Source organism: Sebastes fasciatus, chromosome 16, assembly GCF_043250625.1.
Source record: "Sebastes fasciatus isolate fSebFas1 chromosome 16, fSebFas1.pri, whole genome shotgun sequence".
Classification (NCBI taxonomy): Eukaryota; Metazoa; Chordata; class Actinopteri; order Perciformes; family Sebastidae; genus Sebastes; species Sebastes fasciatus.
In genome coordinates this window covers 26,189,796-26,208,453 of record NC_133810.1, presented here as the reverse complement: position 1 = coordinate 26,208,453, position 18,658 = coordinate 26,189,796, and the positions used below count along the sequence as shown (strand labels likewise).

The window sequence follows — 18,658 nt, the reverse complement described above, 5'->3', positions numbered from 1 at the left end:
CACTCATAAGAGCAAACAAAAAAAAAAAAAACAGTGACAGAGCTTTTGAAAATTGTGGATGGGCAATGATGGTGGGACGAACATTAGTGACTCATTATAGTAAAATTGCAGTCTGGGGGGCTGTGGAATGAGCAAATTAAACAGCACAGACGCTCTCCCCATCATAGAACAGCCAAGCCAATCCCCTGTGACCACGCCGGAGAACATCAATTATTTCGGGCACAGCAGAGGATAACTGCATAACTTGGTCGCTGCTCAAAAAGAAGGCTCTGACGCTCGCCCCAGTGCCCCCCGCTGGAGCTATTCAATTTGAAGCAATGTGGGTGCCCTGAGAGCGAGCCTGGCCCTGGTTTATTTAGTGTTGCAGAGGGCTGGGACTGTTGAACCATACTGATTGTGCTGTAATGCAGCCTGAAAGCTCCACTTGCCACACAGAGCTGCCATCAATTCCCAGCGCAGATGACCTAAAGGCTGTTTTGACATAATTGAACATTAAGTGATGAAGGGGTGACGAATGACAGGCACTTTACTCGACTGCCTGAGCATTTGACAGCTTTTAGACGAGCCTACGGGGGATGTGGTTAACGCCATTGCTGTGAAGGTCCACAGTAACCAATCATTAAAAGGGGCAATGTTTTTTTCTTTTTTAATCATATTTCATGTACATTCAAATTAGATTTGTAATCCCACCATCAGGTTGGTAAAAACTGATGTCTCAATTAAGGAACTACAGGAAGGAAGGAAAGACACCGACAATGGCTTGTTCCTTAAAGGGACTGTGTGCAAGTTTCTACATGTATTTAAACATTTTTTAATAATTTTTTATTGCCAACGTGTGAACAGGTTGTAATCTAACAAAAACAACAAGACCTTACGCGACTTTCTGGGACTTACGGGAAAAACGTGTCAGAAGGGGATTAATCATTACATTAATTAAGGGAGCCAACGGGGAGGGTCTTTGTGTTATGTTGTTTTTGATATATTGATGTACTCGGAAATACAAATCAGTTTTTGTGTTGACTGCAGAGACGCAAAGCTCAGATCTTTTATGCAAATAAAGAGTCTTTTGCATCTTCACCAGCCTTTTTCTCCTGAGTCTGATTTTCACCTACAGTGGTTTTAGCTGGCTAATGTTGCTAACGTCAATCACGTTCAGTCTTGTGTGTGTCGCCTCACTGTTTTGACTGATGCTCTAGTCTATGTAGTGCGAGCACAAGCACGAGCAACAGGACGCTGACTGTTGTTCACTTAACGGCTACAGGTGTCACTGTTAACAAGCAATTTCTAATTCTTCCATAGAGTCCCTTTAATGGTAGTCTTCATCACAGGGACTCTCTAGTCATAGCCCTGGGATTTGTACTTTTTATTTATAGAATGCATTAGCATTTTACAAGGTGTGGGACTGTGCATTTAAGCAGATGCTGCTCGACTAACCTCTCTGCCACCATGAATTGTTCTAAAGCTTGACACAAACCACTAAAAGCAGCCCTGGCCAACAATACATCCCTTCCCCCATCCCTGTGAGAGGAGGCAAATTTATCTAAAGAACCCTGAAGAGTCAGATAAGACCCCCCAGTGTCTCAGAGACTCGTGGAAACACACACAGATATACAAAAGGCCTGCGTCCCTCAGGATTTGTTGAAGCCCAGGGACTAATGGGAGATGGTGACAATGTGGGGGCTGGCTGTGCCGTAAAGCCGATAGGCAAGACGCCAGTCCATGGAAGAGCACACAGATAACCCGCTGATAACACCCACACAGGAAACAACAAGCTAATGTGCCAATGTAGTCATGTGAGGAGGAAATTAAAACCGAAAAGAGACACATGAAGGTGCTGTATATGAGGCGTTTCAGAGATACATTGGTGTGCCTCGTTTATATAAAACACCTGTCTGTAGATGCAAAAACATGAAACAGCTGGAGTGTTTTCTGCAGTCAGAGATGCCAGAGGAGTAATTACCAAATCATGTCACTTTGCAGGGGGATAAAAGCAACAATTCCCTGCAAGCAATTAGTGAACATGTGAAAGCAGTTTGCATGACTTGAGAAATGGCGCAAAACTGAAATATGCCTCACAAACACAAGTCTCTTTGTTGTCACTTAAAGGACCAGTGTGTAACAATAAGAAGGATCTAATGGCAGAAATGAGTATGTTTTCTTTTGTGTATAATCACCTGAAAATAACAATCGTATTTTCGTTACCTTATCATGAGCCGTTTACATCTACATATGGAGAGCGTCCTCTCTTCATGGAACCATCCGCCATGTTGCAGTGCCACGTTTCTATAGTAGCCCAGAACGGCTTGGGCCGGCGTCAATAACGATACTCCCTCCCGTCGCCGCCGCTCTCTCTCTTTCTCTTGCTTGACCACTCACTTCCCTCGTACACACACTGTATGGACTGGCTGTGCTCCAGATGACCTACACGACTCTTACAACAACTAGCTCTAGAGAGGGCCATTCGTGTTTTCGCATCGGCCACGGTAGCTCTCTGACACGCTTGGCACACGGGAGAGGCTTCAGTTGGTTGCAATCTCAACCTCACCACTAGATACCACCAGATCCTACACACTGGACATTTAATCCTCATCAGCGACATTGTCATCCCCGCTACATTTGCCATCAACATTAGATTGCATCCAAATATGCTTAACTATTACACTTTAACCTGACTTTTCACATACATGTCAGACCTGCTTTTAAATCTTGCTGATTTGCCAGAATATCCTGGTCGACACGGCTCACAAAAAGATCAGAGACACACTGCAATCACGTGTTGCTGATTTCTGACCACTCCCTATGTGGTTTGAAATTCTGATTTCATCCAGCTATAACAGGATCACCCAGGATGCATGTTAAGTTCTGGGAGAAAGACGGTAAATGATAATCAAATGGTGGAGTGACCTCCAGAAGGTGAGGCGTCTTTATCAAAAATCTTTTTTAAAAATCTTTTTTTTTTACTTTTGTGGAATACAAAATCACTTGAGGACTGAAAGAAATCCTGTTTAATCATAGGCATGTGTTTGTGTTCCAAGCTTCCAGCAGTTTACTATGAAACAAAAAAATGAAAGCCAAATGTCTCAGTGGGGTGTAGTCATGGGGCGTCTCTCTCTCTCGCTCTCCTGACACAGGAGTTTCTCCTCACTGAGGGGGAGGCAGCCATGCTACTGCCGATCCTAACCCCCCCCCCACCCCCTCATCCCCCAAAACAAATAAAGTGTCTGATACAGACCAGGCCCCTGCCGGCGCCCCAGACCCAGCCTTTGTCCGGGCCCCACGGCACGGTGCCAACTGTGATCAGGAGGCAGCATCGCTGATCACACAGTGAGACACAAGTGCAGCAGAGTGCAGCTACTTCTCATTCAGACTGATGATGGACTCTCACAGAGTTATTTTAACTGTGGGACAGGCCGTGTTGGAGAGTTGATCCAGATAATACAGGTTTTAGAGAACATACAAACTCAGATGCACAACTGCAATGCAGACCAGCAAAATGTGTGAGACAGAATACAGAAGCCAACAAAGGTTTCTCACGACCGTGCTTAATTATGTCAGAGAGGTGAACAGCTTAAAGCAATAGAGCGTGAATATCATACAAGAACATTCCCCTTGAAACAAAGGGCAAAATTAGGGATTAGAAGTTATTTCTGGAGCTCCTAACAAGCCTGCTTTTCAACATCATTGGTGATGGAATTTTGAAAAAACTCAGAAACTCCTCGGGAGGGGAAACAATTTCACATTTCTGGAATTTCCAGAGCTCAGCAATTTTGTCGGCTCAGTCTGAGGTGGGCTGGATGTTTCACTGCACCGTGTTCGCTGACATAGAGGCTGTGAGAACGAACAGGGCAGGTTTAGTCAGATTTTCCTTTCTCAGGGATGAGAAATGACTTCCTCATAGCATCTGAAACACATCACTGACACTCACAACTCTGGTATCTTGGTTCAGTCAACTGAAGACTTTTTTTAAATCAACATTGTCTTGAAAAAAGGTGCTTAGGTGGTAAATCTAGTCACATATACACCGACTGTATGTAAACACCAATGGAGAGGTAAAGACTCTTATGGCTCACTGCCAAACCACTAAAGGGATTAAGGTGTGAGGCCAGACTGCAGACAGAGGCAAGTATAAAAGTATCAGGAATTCAAACATACAGTAAATGCCTCCCAGTGAATTCCTGGGTTCCTCCCTTATTTCTTTAGAGTGCAGCATATTTTTGAAAGTCTGAGAGACCGTGACCACCTTTTGAAATAATTTAGAACCAGGGCTGTCAAAGTTAACGTGGTAATAATAATGCTCAATTTTGGTGAAGAATAATTTGCATGGCCATTTTCAGAGGGGTCTCTTGACCTCTGACCTCAAGATATGTGAATGAAAATGGGTTCTATTGGTACCCACGAGTCTCCCCTTTACAGACATGCCCACTTTTATGCTAAATGCAGTACCTGTGAGGGTTTCTGGACAATATTTGTCATTGTTTTGTGATGTTAATTGATTCCCAATAATAAATATATACATACATTTGTATAAAGCAAGCATATTTGCCCACTCCCATGTTGATAAGAGTATTAAATACTTAACAAATCTCCCATTAAGGTACACTTTGAACAGATAAAAAAAATTGCAATTAATTTGCGATTAATCGTAATTAACTATTAAATATTTTAGTCCATTGACAGCCCTACTTAGAACTGACTCACCAAAATCTACACTACCTTAGAAAGATGAAAAGTGAACAATGAAAAAGTAACTCATTTCAGTTGATAAATTATCTATCTGACATATTTCCTTGAATCTGAGTTAGTTTGCTGGTTAAAAATTGTTATGATGTGAGTCAGCGTTACAGCTGATTTTCTCATGTTTTGTGTAGAACGCCGAAGGCCAGCTCCTGCAGATTAAGATATTACCTCTGCCTGTGCTAGATTTACACAGTAACCTGTTTCCCATGTAGTGCAGAGGCATGTGTGGCTGTCAGCTAGATTGGCTGCGAGGCAGTCAATGAGTCTGCCTTGCTCACGCCGTTACCTCTAGGCTCTGCTCTAAAATTAGGTCCCCTGCCTGAAGGACATTGCATGATGGTGGACTTCTGGACATTGGTAGAAAATACACACTCCTATATATGTTGTATGCCCAGAGTGTGACATCAAAAGCCAAAGAACCAACACAGCCTATTTCAGCGAAAACATATCAGATTGCAGCTGAAAGCTCCCCGAGGACAAAAATGGCGCATTGACAATGTACTTTGTAATAACTGCTAAAACATCAATTCCTTTTCAAATGCATTTATCTCTAAACCCTCTCATGCTGTCCAAAGCACTCCCGTCCAGGCAGAATGAGGTCTTTGTTAAAGTGTAACAACACAGACAGTCCCTTCCTGTCCTCTGTGTGGGGGAGACACTACAGCAGGACATCAAGATAAGACTGCTGTTAACAGATAACAAGATTTTGCTTTCCTCTCTTTTCTCTCTCTGTGCAGGCAGTGAAACAGGCCTGATGTTTCGAGGCTGGAGTCTCTGCTTCACTCAGAGGTTCTTGAAGGCAGGTGTAGTAAATGCACCTGAGTGTTGAGCCCTGTAGGAAGCTGCAGGCGAAGACTGTCAGTTGTTGTTACAGCTTAACCGAGACTGCTGGGTTTATTCATGCCTCCAGCTCCCAGCCTAGACATGAGGGGGAAGCTCAAAACAACTGCTCTAGTCTACCATACCACGTTAAATGACAAGATGCGATTGGGAATATTAAAAATAACTCCGTTGCACAAGTTAAGCTATCCTGCACAAAGAAGAAATCCTACAATTTCCATCATGCCATTATATGACGGTATTTATTCTCCATGTTGTGTTCTTTAACTGTGCATTAGATGAGGCTTGTCAGATTCATACAGAGGAGCGGAGAGTCTGGACGGCAGAAATAAATGCAATAAGCCTGTAAAAGACGCGGAGCTCAGATTCAAAGGAGATTCAAGATTCTAGCAGTTGTGTTGTGCTCCGCTGCGAGTTTGTTATTTTGACCCCGATAGTCTTCGCAGGCTAATTAGATCCATCTCAACAACCCAAGCATCTCTAAAAAAAACTTGGAGAGCTGATCACTGCAAACTGGACACAATCTCCTTTAGAAAACATTAAGCCAAGTGTACATCAACATATATGTTACTCCGACATTAAATTGGACTCCATAGCATGAAATTGCTTCAAAATCGAAGAGCAGTAGCTGTGCTATTTTGTGATGCACAGCAGAGTAAAACTGATACTAGGGATGCAATGAGGAGCCCAACCACCCAAGCTAAAAGCGATTGCACATGCAACATCTTCCCTCATCTATTTCTAATGAAGACGGCAACAAGAAACTAATTATCATGAGCTTTTTGTCAACAGGTTATATTGCGATGTTTGTAAGACGCTGTAATATTCTCTAGTGACAGTTAAATAAGAGAGCGATCAAGTCATTAAAGTTGTAATCTATAAGATTTCAGTCCTGATTGATTTGGTAACACCCGTGGTTACCGTGGTAACTGCAAATGCGGTTTAATATTACAGCTCTACTACGTTGTAAAGAGAGTGAACAGTAAACAGTAAAGGTCTTTGCAAAGTATTTTTCGTAATCTTTTTTTTTTTATCCGTCATCCGATAAAAAACGTTACGCTCCGATGAGATATCAATGAGATAAAATTGTGCTGTGATTACATGCTGCGCGTAATCACAGCACAATTTTATCTCATTGATATCAGCCATAAAGCGTTTGCACACCAAGTCCGTATTTTTCATCCAAACTTGTCGCAGGTTTATAAATAAATAACTATGTGAATATTCAAACAGTCATCATATTCCTGGGAAAGGGGATTTAAATGCTGTCTTTCAGGACAAACAAGAAAATCAAGTTTAACCTTTGTTGTCAGTGGAAACATTACATCAGTCAAGGTAAAATATTCCACAAATTAAAGGCTAAAATGTCTAAAAATTAATTTATACCATCTTAGCAATACCTTGTAATACATTTAACATATGTGGCAAAAAAGGCACTAAATAGCCTGACACCTTAAAAAGATTCAGCAAGGTTGTCTGGCTGCTGAGTGTTTAGTGGATGCAGTAAAGTGCTTTTGCCTGAAACCTGCCATCCAAGCCAACTCCCTGATGGCTCTAATGACATCTAAAAAGGTCTGACCCCTGAGTAGTCTGGACAGGCAGCCAAATACTGCTTATAGGGCATCCTGGATCAGGCTGACAAGTACATAATCTCAGGGAAAGTGACTCAGGCCCAGCACAATGACGACTGTTCACCTTACGTGGCGTGGCTTGTACATGAAAATGTAAACACCAGATTCCCTGTAGAAAATGTTGAATCCTGATAGAGAAAACACTGCATGGCACTGGGTTGGCAAAGACAACCTGACAGCAAGTGTGCTGTGGTCCTGTGTAGGGATTGTATTGACATATACAGTATTTACATTAAATGTAATTAATCTGTTCACTTGGATCCAGGTCAAGGGTATCCAGCTAATTTTCCCACCCTTTATTTTACAGCAGAGGGATTATCAGGGATTTTCAAATGTCCAAACAAAATTCCCATATCTTTCTGACAAGGTCTTTTAAGCTCTCGGGATGTTACAGTACTACCCAACATGTTAATGGCAGATTTATAAGAGTTGGAGGTAAGAGACTTTCTAGTTGATAAAATGCCGGCTGACATTGTAGGCAGTCAAAGGCTCTTTTTATATATCCACAGGTCATTCATCTACAACAAACACCTACAACCAAAATCCTCAATATGAGTAAAGTGATTTAGTGTATTAAATGAGTTAGTCTTTTTTTAATAAATCAACTTTCTTCAATGAATATATCTCGTCAGTACCTCCCTCTGTGTGCGGAAATGTTTGGATCACAAAAGATTGAAACAATCCCACGCAGCCACCACTGGAATCTAATTCTACTAATAGTATAATACTAATAATATTAGTGTAGCCTGCTCTTTATCTGAGACTGTGCAGAAATAATGGGTTTGAACAAAATGTGGCCTACTAAGAAGCAAAAAAGAGTTTTGTAGAAATGATCCAGTAAGTGTGTGTACAATTTTAGTTATAAATGTGCAAATCTAACTTTGACAAACTCAGAGCAGACAAATCCTGGCGCACCCCTGTGATCATTGACGCCCACATAAGGCGGGTCCGGACCCCCAGTTTGGGAATCACTGAGATAGATGTCACAGAGGGATTAAACGTAGAGCGGATGTTTACCTAAGCGAGAGGAGAGTTGGGTGCTGTGGGTGCCAGTGAGACTGGAGGTTTACTCTTCTCCTTACAATTATCGGCCACTCAGAGAAAGACAGCCAGCCAGCCAGCCAAGCAGCTCTGTGTGTGCCCATGAATTATACATGGGACTCCATTAAGACACTTAACAGCTGGTTCCTCAGGAACTTACCAGCAACGACTGCAGCCTGGTTCCCCCTGTGTGCCTGCTTATTAAAACAGCAGCACTCGTGATTAAGGTTGTGCAGTAATGTGCGTTCTGACCACCATAAACCAGCCAGTCACAGATCTATTTTCAGTTTCAATCTCATCTCTCTGGAGGGCGACTGGGCCAGCTGCCGATTTCCTCGCATGGCGGCGAGATGCACTACAGTAATTAAATGTCTGTTGTGGCTTACTGACCTTGCTGTGGTTCAGGCGCTTTTCTATACCCAACTGTAGCAGATGTCACGCGGCCATCATACCTATAGATCCAACAACGACCCGGGAGTAATAACTTCAGGAAAATACTGTTTTAATGAATGTTAATGGAAGAGAGGGAAGGTGGCAGACGGCCACAATCGTCCGTTGTAAAGCCGTAGTGAGTAAATGGAAGTCATCTGAATGAAGTGAAGACCTGTCCAAATGTAAACCACAATATACATTTGCACTCCACTCAAATTCAATTCTCCTGACACACGGCCTGAGGTTTGGCTTGCCAGACTGACTAGTTTTTAAATGAGAACACTGCATTACCTCTTATTATGAATCAAAGACCATTCAATTATGAGACTTCAAAGAATCAGATCCAAATGTTCAATCTTGCCATTTTTACATTTTAAAGATACCCCAAGATCGGAGGGGGTATATTTTTTTTCTATTCTCTTTACTGCAATGACCCCATTCCCCCATGAGGAAAGCTTTCATCTAATCTAATCTCAATGCTCTTTCATGAAGTGTTTCCTTGCATTCATATTTCCTAAAGGAGATTAGTGGCATTTTGCAAAAATGCTACAGCTTGTATATTCAGTAGCTGTCCTTTCTTCACATCTTACACCTGCAAACATATCCATAGCATCTTAAAACGTCCAATGCTGAAATCTAATCAGTTCACTTGATGCTATATACAGTAAAGAAGCCCCAGATGTTGTAACAGATGTACAGTTGCGTAGCCTGTCTGGGTTAACATCAAAACCTACATTATTTAATATTTGACTTCCTTACAGATTCTAAATTCAAAGGATTTGCAGTCTTTGGCTTCAGTTTAGCATCAGCTTCATTATGAGGCAACAAATGTTACAAGAAATGGGATTTTCTGGGTCTAATTCTGTGTCGCTTAGTATCAATACTACTTTAACGCTCCTAACAAGATTCAGCCGGCATCATAAAATTTCACTACACAACCACTTTAATATAATTCTAAAATCTATAATACAAGCAATCACACGGCTGTAAAATTGTTCAGACTAGGATTTTGTGCATGGCAACAGGCATTTTTCATAACAAATCCCTTATTTTCTATGGACAGGAGTTATTAGCATAACTATATAATTTGACACGATGATTAAACATCAGACTAAGACAGAAAAAGACCGATTTGAATATCAACACCACAGGGGAGCAAAATCGAGTGGGACTGAATCAAGACAGAGGCTTTCTACAGACAACACTTATTTGCCTTTTTCACCAGACCCGCAGTCTACAATGTGTAATGTTTTTCAATGAGATAGAGGTGCTAAAAATGGCTCCTTCAACAGCTGCTTTACCCCCTCCTCCTCCTCCCAAAATTCATCCCACCTTCTGCTTATGTCCCTTATTTTCTGAGCCATAATATTTTTCAAGATTAGACACACAATTAACTCTAATGTTCTTAGCGGCGAGAGAGGGGGCTTACCGCCAGAGGACAAAATATAATCATCTTCCCACAACTCAGCTCTGTGTAAGACAATGCCTGGGCATTAGCTGATAATAATGTGACATGCACAAACACAATACACAACGCTTATCTCCAAAATGATGCGTCCATTGGAAGTCAGAAGTGGCAACAAAAGATTTGTTGTCAGAATAAATTGTCAGGTCTGTTTTACACGATAAAGTGAGTTTTTTTAGCCTATAGCTAAGCCCAATTCTTTAACATTGCACAAAGCATAATCTAACAGAGGTTCAAGCATGTGTGGAGAGCTGAGCTGACACACTAGCAGGTAAGCAGGCTGCACACCAGCACCTGCAGATGCAGCACCCTGGGGACCTGTCTGCCACACTGTGTATCCTCACACTGAGATGGCTAGCTCAGATGCCGTGAGAGAATATTATGCAAAAACAACCAGAATACATAGTCATAAGGGGAAGAAGCATAAGTAGAGTAATGCTTTACAGATCTGTATGCTAGCTGTGGAATGTTTTGTAACTCCATACATCAGTTTAAATAAGCGATTCCCTCCATTTAAGAAGCAAAATATATAGTGTGCTAAACGTCTACAGCTATGAAAATGAAATATAATGAATGAAAATGAATACCAAAAAAAATATTTTATCATAATTCTAAACCTTGTTTACAAAATATGTGTGCCTTAAGCATAGCACCCACTTCATTTTGAAAGTTTAATGAATTACAGTATAACTTTTTCCAAATCTTTTTACAGCATTTTGTAACAAAATCCTCTAAATCTCCTTCACTGCCTGGTGTGCAGCATCTTCTCTGCTATTTATCTACAGATAAATGTATTCTGGCGATATTCATCTGAGATATGAGGTACATGAAGAAGCCTCATTATCATCACGGTGAACAGCTTATTTGTCACAGAGCCCATTATTCCTCATTAGAAGCAGAGGGCGTTGTGGGCGCTGCAGAGCTAGGCATCAAGTGGCTACGTGATGAATGTGCTTTGGGTGTGTTTATCGCCCTAACAGTGTGACACAGCGGTGATGACCGACAGACTTGAGACAGCGGGGAAAATTCAGCACTGCAGTGACCTTGTTTTAACCGATAGGTTACATGGATAGCGGAGGAAATGTCTCTCTCTCTCAGTACAATCTCTGTCCAAGATGTACTTTGAGAATTTCAAGCGCATTTACTATTCAAAGTTGTTAGTAACGTTTGAACCAGTGGGTCCTGTGATTACCAACAGAGGCAGGCAGACAAATGTAGGCTTCTCATATCTAGCCAGCGACTGACGATTAATTAAGCTAATGTTAACAACAGGAGTTGGTTGAGAACACCGTCTCCATCTGACCTTTTTAACCAAGTAACTAAATGACTATCTAACTCGGTTATACTCCCAAACTGACATGCACACGGACTGACTCGGTGGGCAGCTCTGGGCAGGGTGGGCGAGAGAGCCCCAGTCGTCGCACCGTGGTGTCCGTCGGCTTGGGAGTATAACCGAGTGAGTGAGTTAGCTAGTTAGTTATCTCTCCTTCTGCCAACTACTTACTAACAGCAGGGCAAGAATACTGTAAGTAAATTCGATCAAACTGTTGAAACTCTGGCGGCGGGGAAGACAAAGCGAAAACATGAGTTGTTTTCTCTCTTCCACTTTGGATTTAATTCAAATAAACAAATAAACAAACTATCAAAACGTACACGGACCCTGTACCTCCACCTAGAGAATGAGAGAATTTGCTGCTTTTCCCTACTTTCACATTATTGAAAGTTGAATACCTTTGGGTTTTAGACAGTTGATCGGACAGAAAAAAAAGCAAATTGACCAAGCAATGCAAGCTGAGCAATATATCATGGTCCCCTGGGTCCAACAGAAACACTAAAGCATGACCTTTATGAACTGATCAGCCACTAATTTGTGTCATTAAGGCAAACTGCTCCTGAGCTACAATTATTGGCAAATTTAGCACATCATTTGGATGCCGCTGGGGACCCTGGTGCTGTCAGTAAGTCAATACTGTGGCCAAACTGTTATAGAAGTTAGGAGACATACAAACTTGAAATATCGGTCATTGTTACATTGACTTTATGACCAGGGGTTCACATATAATCTTGCCAATATATCTTCCCACTAGAATGCTCTGGCAGCAGCCCAGAAGGCAGTTTTAGTCCCTACCTGTGAAAAAGGAATGAGCTCTGAATACAGAGTGGCTGTACAGCCATTAACAGGACTCAGAAACAAGCACCACTATTAATCATTTTCACTCATTCTCTAGCAGGTAGCAATTTGTTCTTTCAGTGATTCAGGTATGAAATGGAGGGGGAAAAGTGGGAAGAGGTAGGGTAATGTGGCGAGGTAAAGGCGGGATCAGCGTTACACACTACCATATAGGTGGACAGGAGCTGGCACAAGGCTTGTGCGGCACTGGCATGCTAAAATATTAACGTCCGGGGCTGTGAATATTCATGCGCGGTCGTCGCCGTCGTCAGATTGTGGAGGACAAAGCAGTGTCCCTGGAGTGTAATCCGATTCTACATGTTCCTGCTTCATTTCCAAGGACAGGGGGCTCTGGGCGGAGTGTGGGTGGCTGCTTGCTTGGAGGTGAAGCTGTGGCTGCAACATGTTTCAACCGACAGGAGGCAAGTGGTGGCGTCGGACTGCTGGGCCATGACAAGTGAATGTGACCTCAAGTCATTACTGTCTGCGTGGGGCCAATGACAATGGCTCAAGCTGTGGGGTCTCCACCCATCTTTCTGGTTGCAACTAATTCTTCATACACCTGTTCAATACACACACACCTGTAAGAGTGACAATAGCTGTTCCCCTAACAAGATTTACAGATCAAAGTTAACCGCTATTGTATCGAGATATTCAATACATCTTCAAAAGCTGTTGTGCAAAAATAATAGGGATTTTTTTCTGCTGTAAAAGAGGACCTAATACATACATGCGAGCGAGGGGGGAGGGTAGTTTTGTAGAGCAACCGGAGCACACACAAACACACACACAAGTACACTCCCTGGATCTGCGTATCTGTTTTCAAAAAGGTAACCAGGCAACCAGCTGTAGGCTTATCGGGTAACTGCATTGTGCGCCTGCTCACGGTTTCACTAGGTTTCTGTTTATCCTAGGTCAGTGCACTCTTGACCCAAACAGCTAGGAGTGGAAGGGGCACCAGGACAAGTCCTGCAGCACATTAGCAGGGGAAATGACTGTTCAGGTCCTATGCAGGGACTCAAACATATGTAGACTACAGACTGCATCTAGAGGTGTCTATTAGTAAAGGGAAGAAGTGGACAGACATGCCAGACAGGGCTAACCACAGTGTCTAATGATTGACAAACACATAATGTTTCTTGGACAAGCTCTTTGATGATAGATGTAAGAAACAGATTAGTTGGCACCAGGGTCTCTAGTCCAGAGAGTCCAGATTGCCTCATTTTTAAAACTGTGGTGGTGAATTTTTTTCATTCAAATAAACTCGGAAAAAACGTTGAAAATGTGGTAAGCATAAATACTGTCATGTGTGAGCCTTAGCATGGAGCAGTGTTAGTTTGTGTAACAGCATCTGATGTGATTGTCAAGAACAGCCAACCCCACAGCAGTTGACCTCTGATAATATTGTCATATCAATAAACATCACCACAAAGAATTAAAAACGTGGCCCCATCAAAGAAACATTCTCACAACTACACTGTGTACAAACATTTCCAGAAAGTCTTTTCCTTTCATTACAACAAATTGTTTAGTAAAGCACTTTTACAGATTCTAAAGGCCCAGACACACCCACCCGACATCAAAGAACTAGATGAAGGCCGACCTTTGAGTCGCTTCACTTTGTCTTGTCAGAGTGATTTCTCTCACCGTGAGCTCCAAACTCTGACACGGGCAGACTAGAGCCGACAGTGTGGGACACACCGCAAAAACTAGGCCAACAGACGCTCACCGACGGCCAACAACTCTCCGACGGCCGACTGTTGCCTTGGTGTGTCAGGGCCGAAACAGCCAACCCCAGCAGTTGGCCTCTGATAACATTGTAATATCAAAAACCCTCACCACAAAATATTTAAAAAGAGGCCTCACCAAAGAAGCATTTTCACTTCTACACTGTGTACAAACATTCCCAGAAAGTCTTTCCCTTTCCTTGCATCAAACTGTTTAGTAAACTTGACTTATAATGTGAAAGCTGAATCTCTGCACTGATTCTAAATCCTCAACATTGACCACAACATCAAGGATTTCAGATCTTACAGTTTCATTTGTCAACATTGTATATTCCATGCGGTGCCTCGTGGACAAATGGAGCAAAGAAAATGGAGCAGAAACACCCTACTTGTTATTTTGCCATTTCAGAGAGGTTAGCATATTATTTTGTATTACTAAGCCATGTTAAAAGAATGTTACTGGTCTGGCAGACACTGTTCCTGCCTGCTGAAGTGGAACAGCGTCCAAATGACGAGGCCATGATGCCATTAAGATGGTAATGAGCCCAAACCAGCGTACAAAGCAATGTGAATCATGAGACAAAAGGAGGCTAAACAACACACTATACACATCTTATATTACACTCAGTGCCCCAGCTTTTACATGGAGAGACGTGCTGGATGATCCTAAACAAAGCACTTTTTTCATTACATACACTAATCAGCAGACTGGAATGTCATTGCCCTGACCATGGCTCTGTGGCTTCCCATCAAAATCTCAAAAAATGTCAATGACGAACATGGCAATTCGCTGCTTGAAGCCGACAGACGATGTAGCAAAAGTTTCACATCGTTGTTTGGAGTGGGAGGAGTGATCTGCTAGTTTCAGTGTAAATTCCAGGGATGCCACACCCATACCATAAAATTAAGTCAAGCATTTCCTACAATAAACCAAACAACAGTGGTGAATTAAAACTCATTTAAGATGAATAAATATTAACATCATTATCAAATAGTTTTGATAAATAAATAACTCATGATAGTAATGTGTCTACATGTATTGCCCTGACTGATGATTTGAATGACAATGACACAATACCTGGGCTTTGGGTATCGGCCAATACCGAGTACCGATCTGATAACAATAAGCTGTATGCCTCACTCTGCGGAAGTGACTGGGATCATTCTTTTATGTGTAAGGCAACATCAGGCTTGACTGAAACATTGCTTTCTTAACTTTGTAAAACAAATGTAACAAATAAATACATCAATATAAATTCACAGAATTGTTATTTATTGTTAAAATAAGAATTAAAAAATCTTGGAATTACAATTCAAGTGTAAACCTTTAAAATGCAGCAACAAAACTTAAACAGGAATCAAAATGACAGTATATAATGTATATAGTATATAAACATAGAATTGAATTGAATAGCTCTGCCCCATTACCAATACCCGATCTAGCTATTTTAGGCAGTATCCGATATCAGATCCGGTATCGGTGCATCACTAAAAATGAGTGTTACCCAAACAAGATTTAAAAGATATCACATAGCTCTATTTAAGGAGGCTCCCAGCCAAATGTAGAATATCTCAATTTCACCTTTAATTCATTGACCAGCACAAGCAAGTAACTATTCTGATCAAAGGTTTCACAGCCCCCCACTGGTATCTACCCACCTACAGTATCAACAAACAGCCCTATATAGGAGAGGGTCACTAGGACTAAACTTTCATCAAACGAGGGGTCCTGACATTGGAAGGTAAGTAAATGACCCCAACATAAACAAAGCTGTCAACAGAAGCAAACATGTGGTTAAGTTACATGTGATAGCCTGGGATTTCTTACTGGGGGAAGGGAAGGGGGGGGGGGTTAGCAGATGGCAGACAGAACAGGCCCCACTTTGAAGTCCTGCAGCCACAGGTTTGAAAGAGGATCAAGCTATTGTGTGTTAACCAGCAGACAATAAACCAAGAGACATCACACGGAAATACCCAGAGAGGAAAAATCCATAAAAAGCACAAATCATCTAATCAATGTGGGAAACCTAAAAACACAATGCTGTAATTTTAAATAACTATTAATTATAGTTAATAGAAACAAATCGGTAACTAAATTGCCACGGGTATTATATAATCAATTACGCTTCAATTCTGATGAACACGAGTACAGTACCAGGCATGCCACTGAAGGAAGATTCAAAGATAAATACAAAGTCCAGTTAATACTTATGGTAAAAGAAGTTGTTGCTTGTTCTGTTTTTGTATTTTGACATAATATGCTATGGTCCAACCAATAATGAATCATATTTACCTATATACTGTGTGAATAGTATTAACTTGAACCTATAGGTCCTGTGTTGTGTGTTGGGTTGTGTCTTAAATATTGATGTGTTTTGTTGCTGTCAGTTTCGATGTTGTTTGTGGTCATTGTTGGTAAAGATTGTAATGTGATGTGTACTGAAATGTAGCCTAAAACAATTCAAAGTGATTTAAGTGGACTCCAGGAAGAATAGCTGGGTTTCAGCTGAGTATCGATGAACAAAAAATGTTAAACTATAGTGAACACTTCCCTATTTCTAAGACACACTATTTATGTCAACATGCAATGACCATTCTTTTACTTGAGAGACAAAACTATGAGCCTTAACTGATGTTGTAGTTTACAATGGTCATTGTTGGTAAAGATTGTAATGTGATTGTGTACTGAAATATAGCATTAAACAGTTCAAAGTGATTTAAGTGGACTCCAGGAGGAAGAATAGCTGGGCTTCAGCCACAGCTAATGCAGATAATAAAAGATAAAAAGATAAAAAATCAGGATAAAAAAATGAACCACAACACGGCCACCTAGTATGGTTTACCTGATAGAGAAAGCAAGTCACTTTATTGTGGAGATTAAATGTGTGCAATGTTAGCAAACTTATCTGTAAGTAGGTGGTTAAACTGGGTGTTGCTGGAGGCTTGTTGTGGTGTGCTAGCTGACGTTAACTAAACTGACCTTGGGTCGGAGTTACTCGGAACATAAAGTGTATTCAGATGTGGTTTGACTAAACACTAATAACCACACTAACTTGAGGTAATGCAACCTAAAGTTCTCAGCATTTTTAACTTATCAAACCAGAGAAGTTTCAGTGTTAATAGTAACATTAAACACGGCTGACCGGAGACGTTACTCGCTGCTGTTTATAGTGGAAAAAGCCGTTATAATAATCAAAGTATAGTGAGAAAACTTACCTGCGAAGAGGCTCAACAGAACCCAGCAGAACCGACCTATCGACCGCTCCATTACTCTTCCAGCTACTCCAACACTTCTTCAGGGAAACTTGGTGGGATAACTTGTGTTGAGTTCGAGTGAAAAAGCGTCGGTCCGGGTCGACTGAAGCATCCAAACTCTCTCACTCCTCCTTCTTCTCCTCCTCCTCTTCCTCGGCTCTCTGCAGGTGCACAGCGGAGCGAGCGCGCCGCAGGGTGTCACGTGACACATGTGGGTTTCCCAAACTAGATCCCGGGTTGCCCTCTGCTGGTGTGAACCGGTGTGAACCAGGAGATGGACCACTGTGTTATCATGTATGATATACCCTGTCTAGGGTCTCGTCTACCCAGCCAACATGGTTATGCTGGGTACCTGGGTACCAAGTTGGTATGGGCCCAAAATGGGCATCTTATCTGGGGCCCACTTGGATCAACTAAGTTGGTCCCACATCGGCTCCCCATGTGGGCTACCCATTACAAATTTACATTTACATTAATATTTGATATTTACTTATGTTTATATTTAAGCCTAAACGTAATGCCTGAGACTATAATTTTGCTTTTACTTTTACTTGTGTGATTTCCCCTTTTATTTTACAATGGGAGATGTTCATGTGTGTGCCACCTGTTTTGTCCTTTGTGATAAAATGTTTTATATATTCGTAGTGCAGAATTGTAAGATGTATAGGCTGAAATGTATGGAGTTTTATTAAACACAATTACCAAGCATGGTGATGCTTTGTCTGTTATTTTTGTGTTTACCAAAGGATCCTCCAAGTGTTGTGGTTGAAGTGTAACATTGGTGTTTTTTTCTTTTGTGTGTCTTTTGGCATTTGCCCTTATTTTCTAGCTGACGGTGTAGAAGAGAGAAATAAGTATAATATAAAACTGGTCCCTGGCTGGAACCACATTGTTAAATGGTGTGTTCTGCTAAACGGGACACTTATATGCATTTAGAGGTAAACCCAAATTAAAAAACTCTCTTCATGGTTAGATATCACCAGTAGTAAGTGAATATTGCTGTGATTTTGTTGAACCCTTTAATTTACTCGTTAACACACTATAATACATTGACATCAGAGCTATAGTTACATCTGTTGATGGGAGATTCAGTGTTCAGCTCCAGATCCATTGTCACAATGGATGCCTCATGGAGGAAGAGAGTTCCTTTAAAAAACTACTATGCAAGGAAGGTGCTGTGAAATATTATTTATTGGAAAAAATGGGAAGTGAGCTAACATTCGTACTCCTACTTGTATGGTCAAGATAGGCTGTATTTGAATGACGATGCTGCCAAATTAACCACCACTTCCTGTTTGTCTGAGCCGCAGCCCCCCCCCCAATGTGTTTTCACTGTTCTCTGTCCTGAGCAGCAAATGAA

The 18,658-nt window shown here is 41.5% G+C and overlaps 1 protein-coding gene across 1 annotated transcript in view; it reads right to left on the bottom strand.

Annotated features, from left to right (window-relative positions):
* cxadr (CXADR Ig-like cell adhesion molecule) overlaps window positions 1-17,464 on the bottom strand; it is a 45,077-nt gene extending 27,613 nt beyond the window's left edge. The window contains exon 1 of the mRNA XM_074611216.1: window positions 17,260-17,464. Coding sequence (XP_074467317.1) covers window positions 17,260-17,311 — 52 coding nt within the window. The 5' untranslated portion in view covers window positions 17,312-17,464. The remainder of the gene's footprint in view (window positions 1-17,259) is intronic.
* Window positions 17,465-18,658: the final 1,194 nt, after the last annotated feature.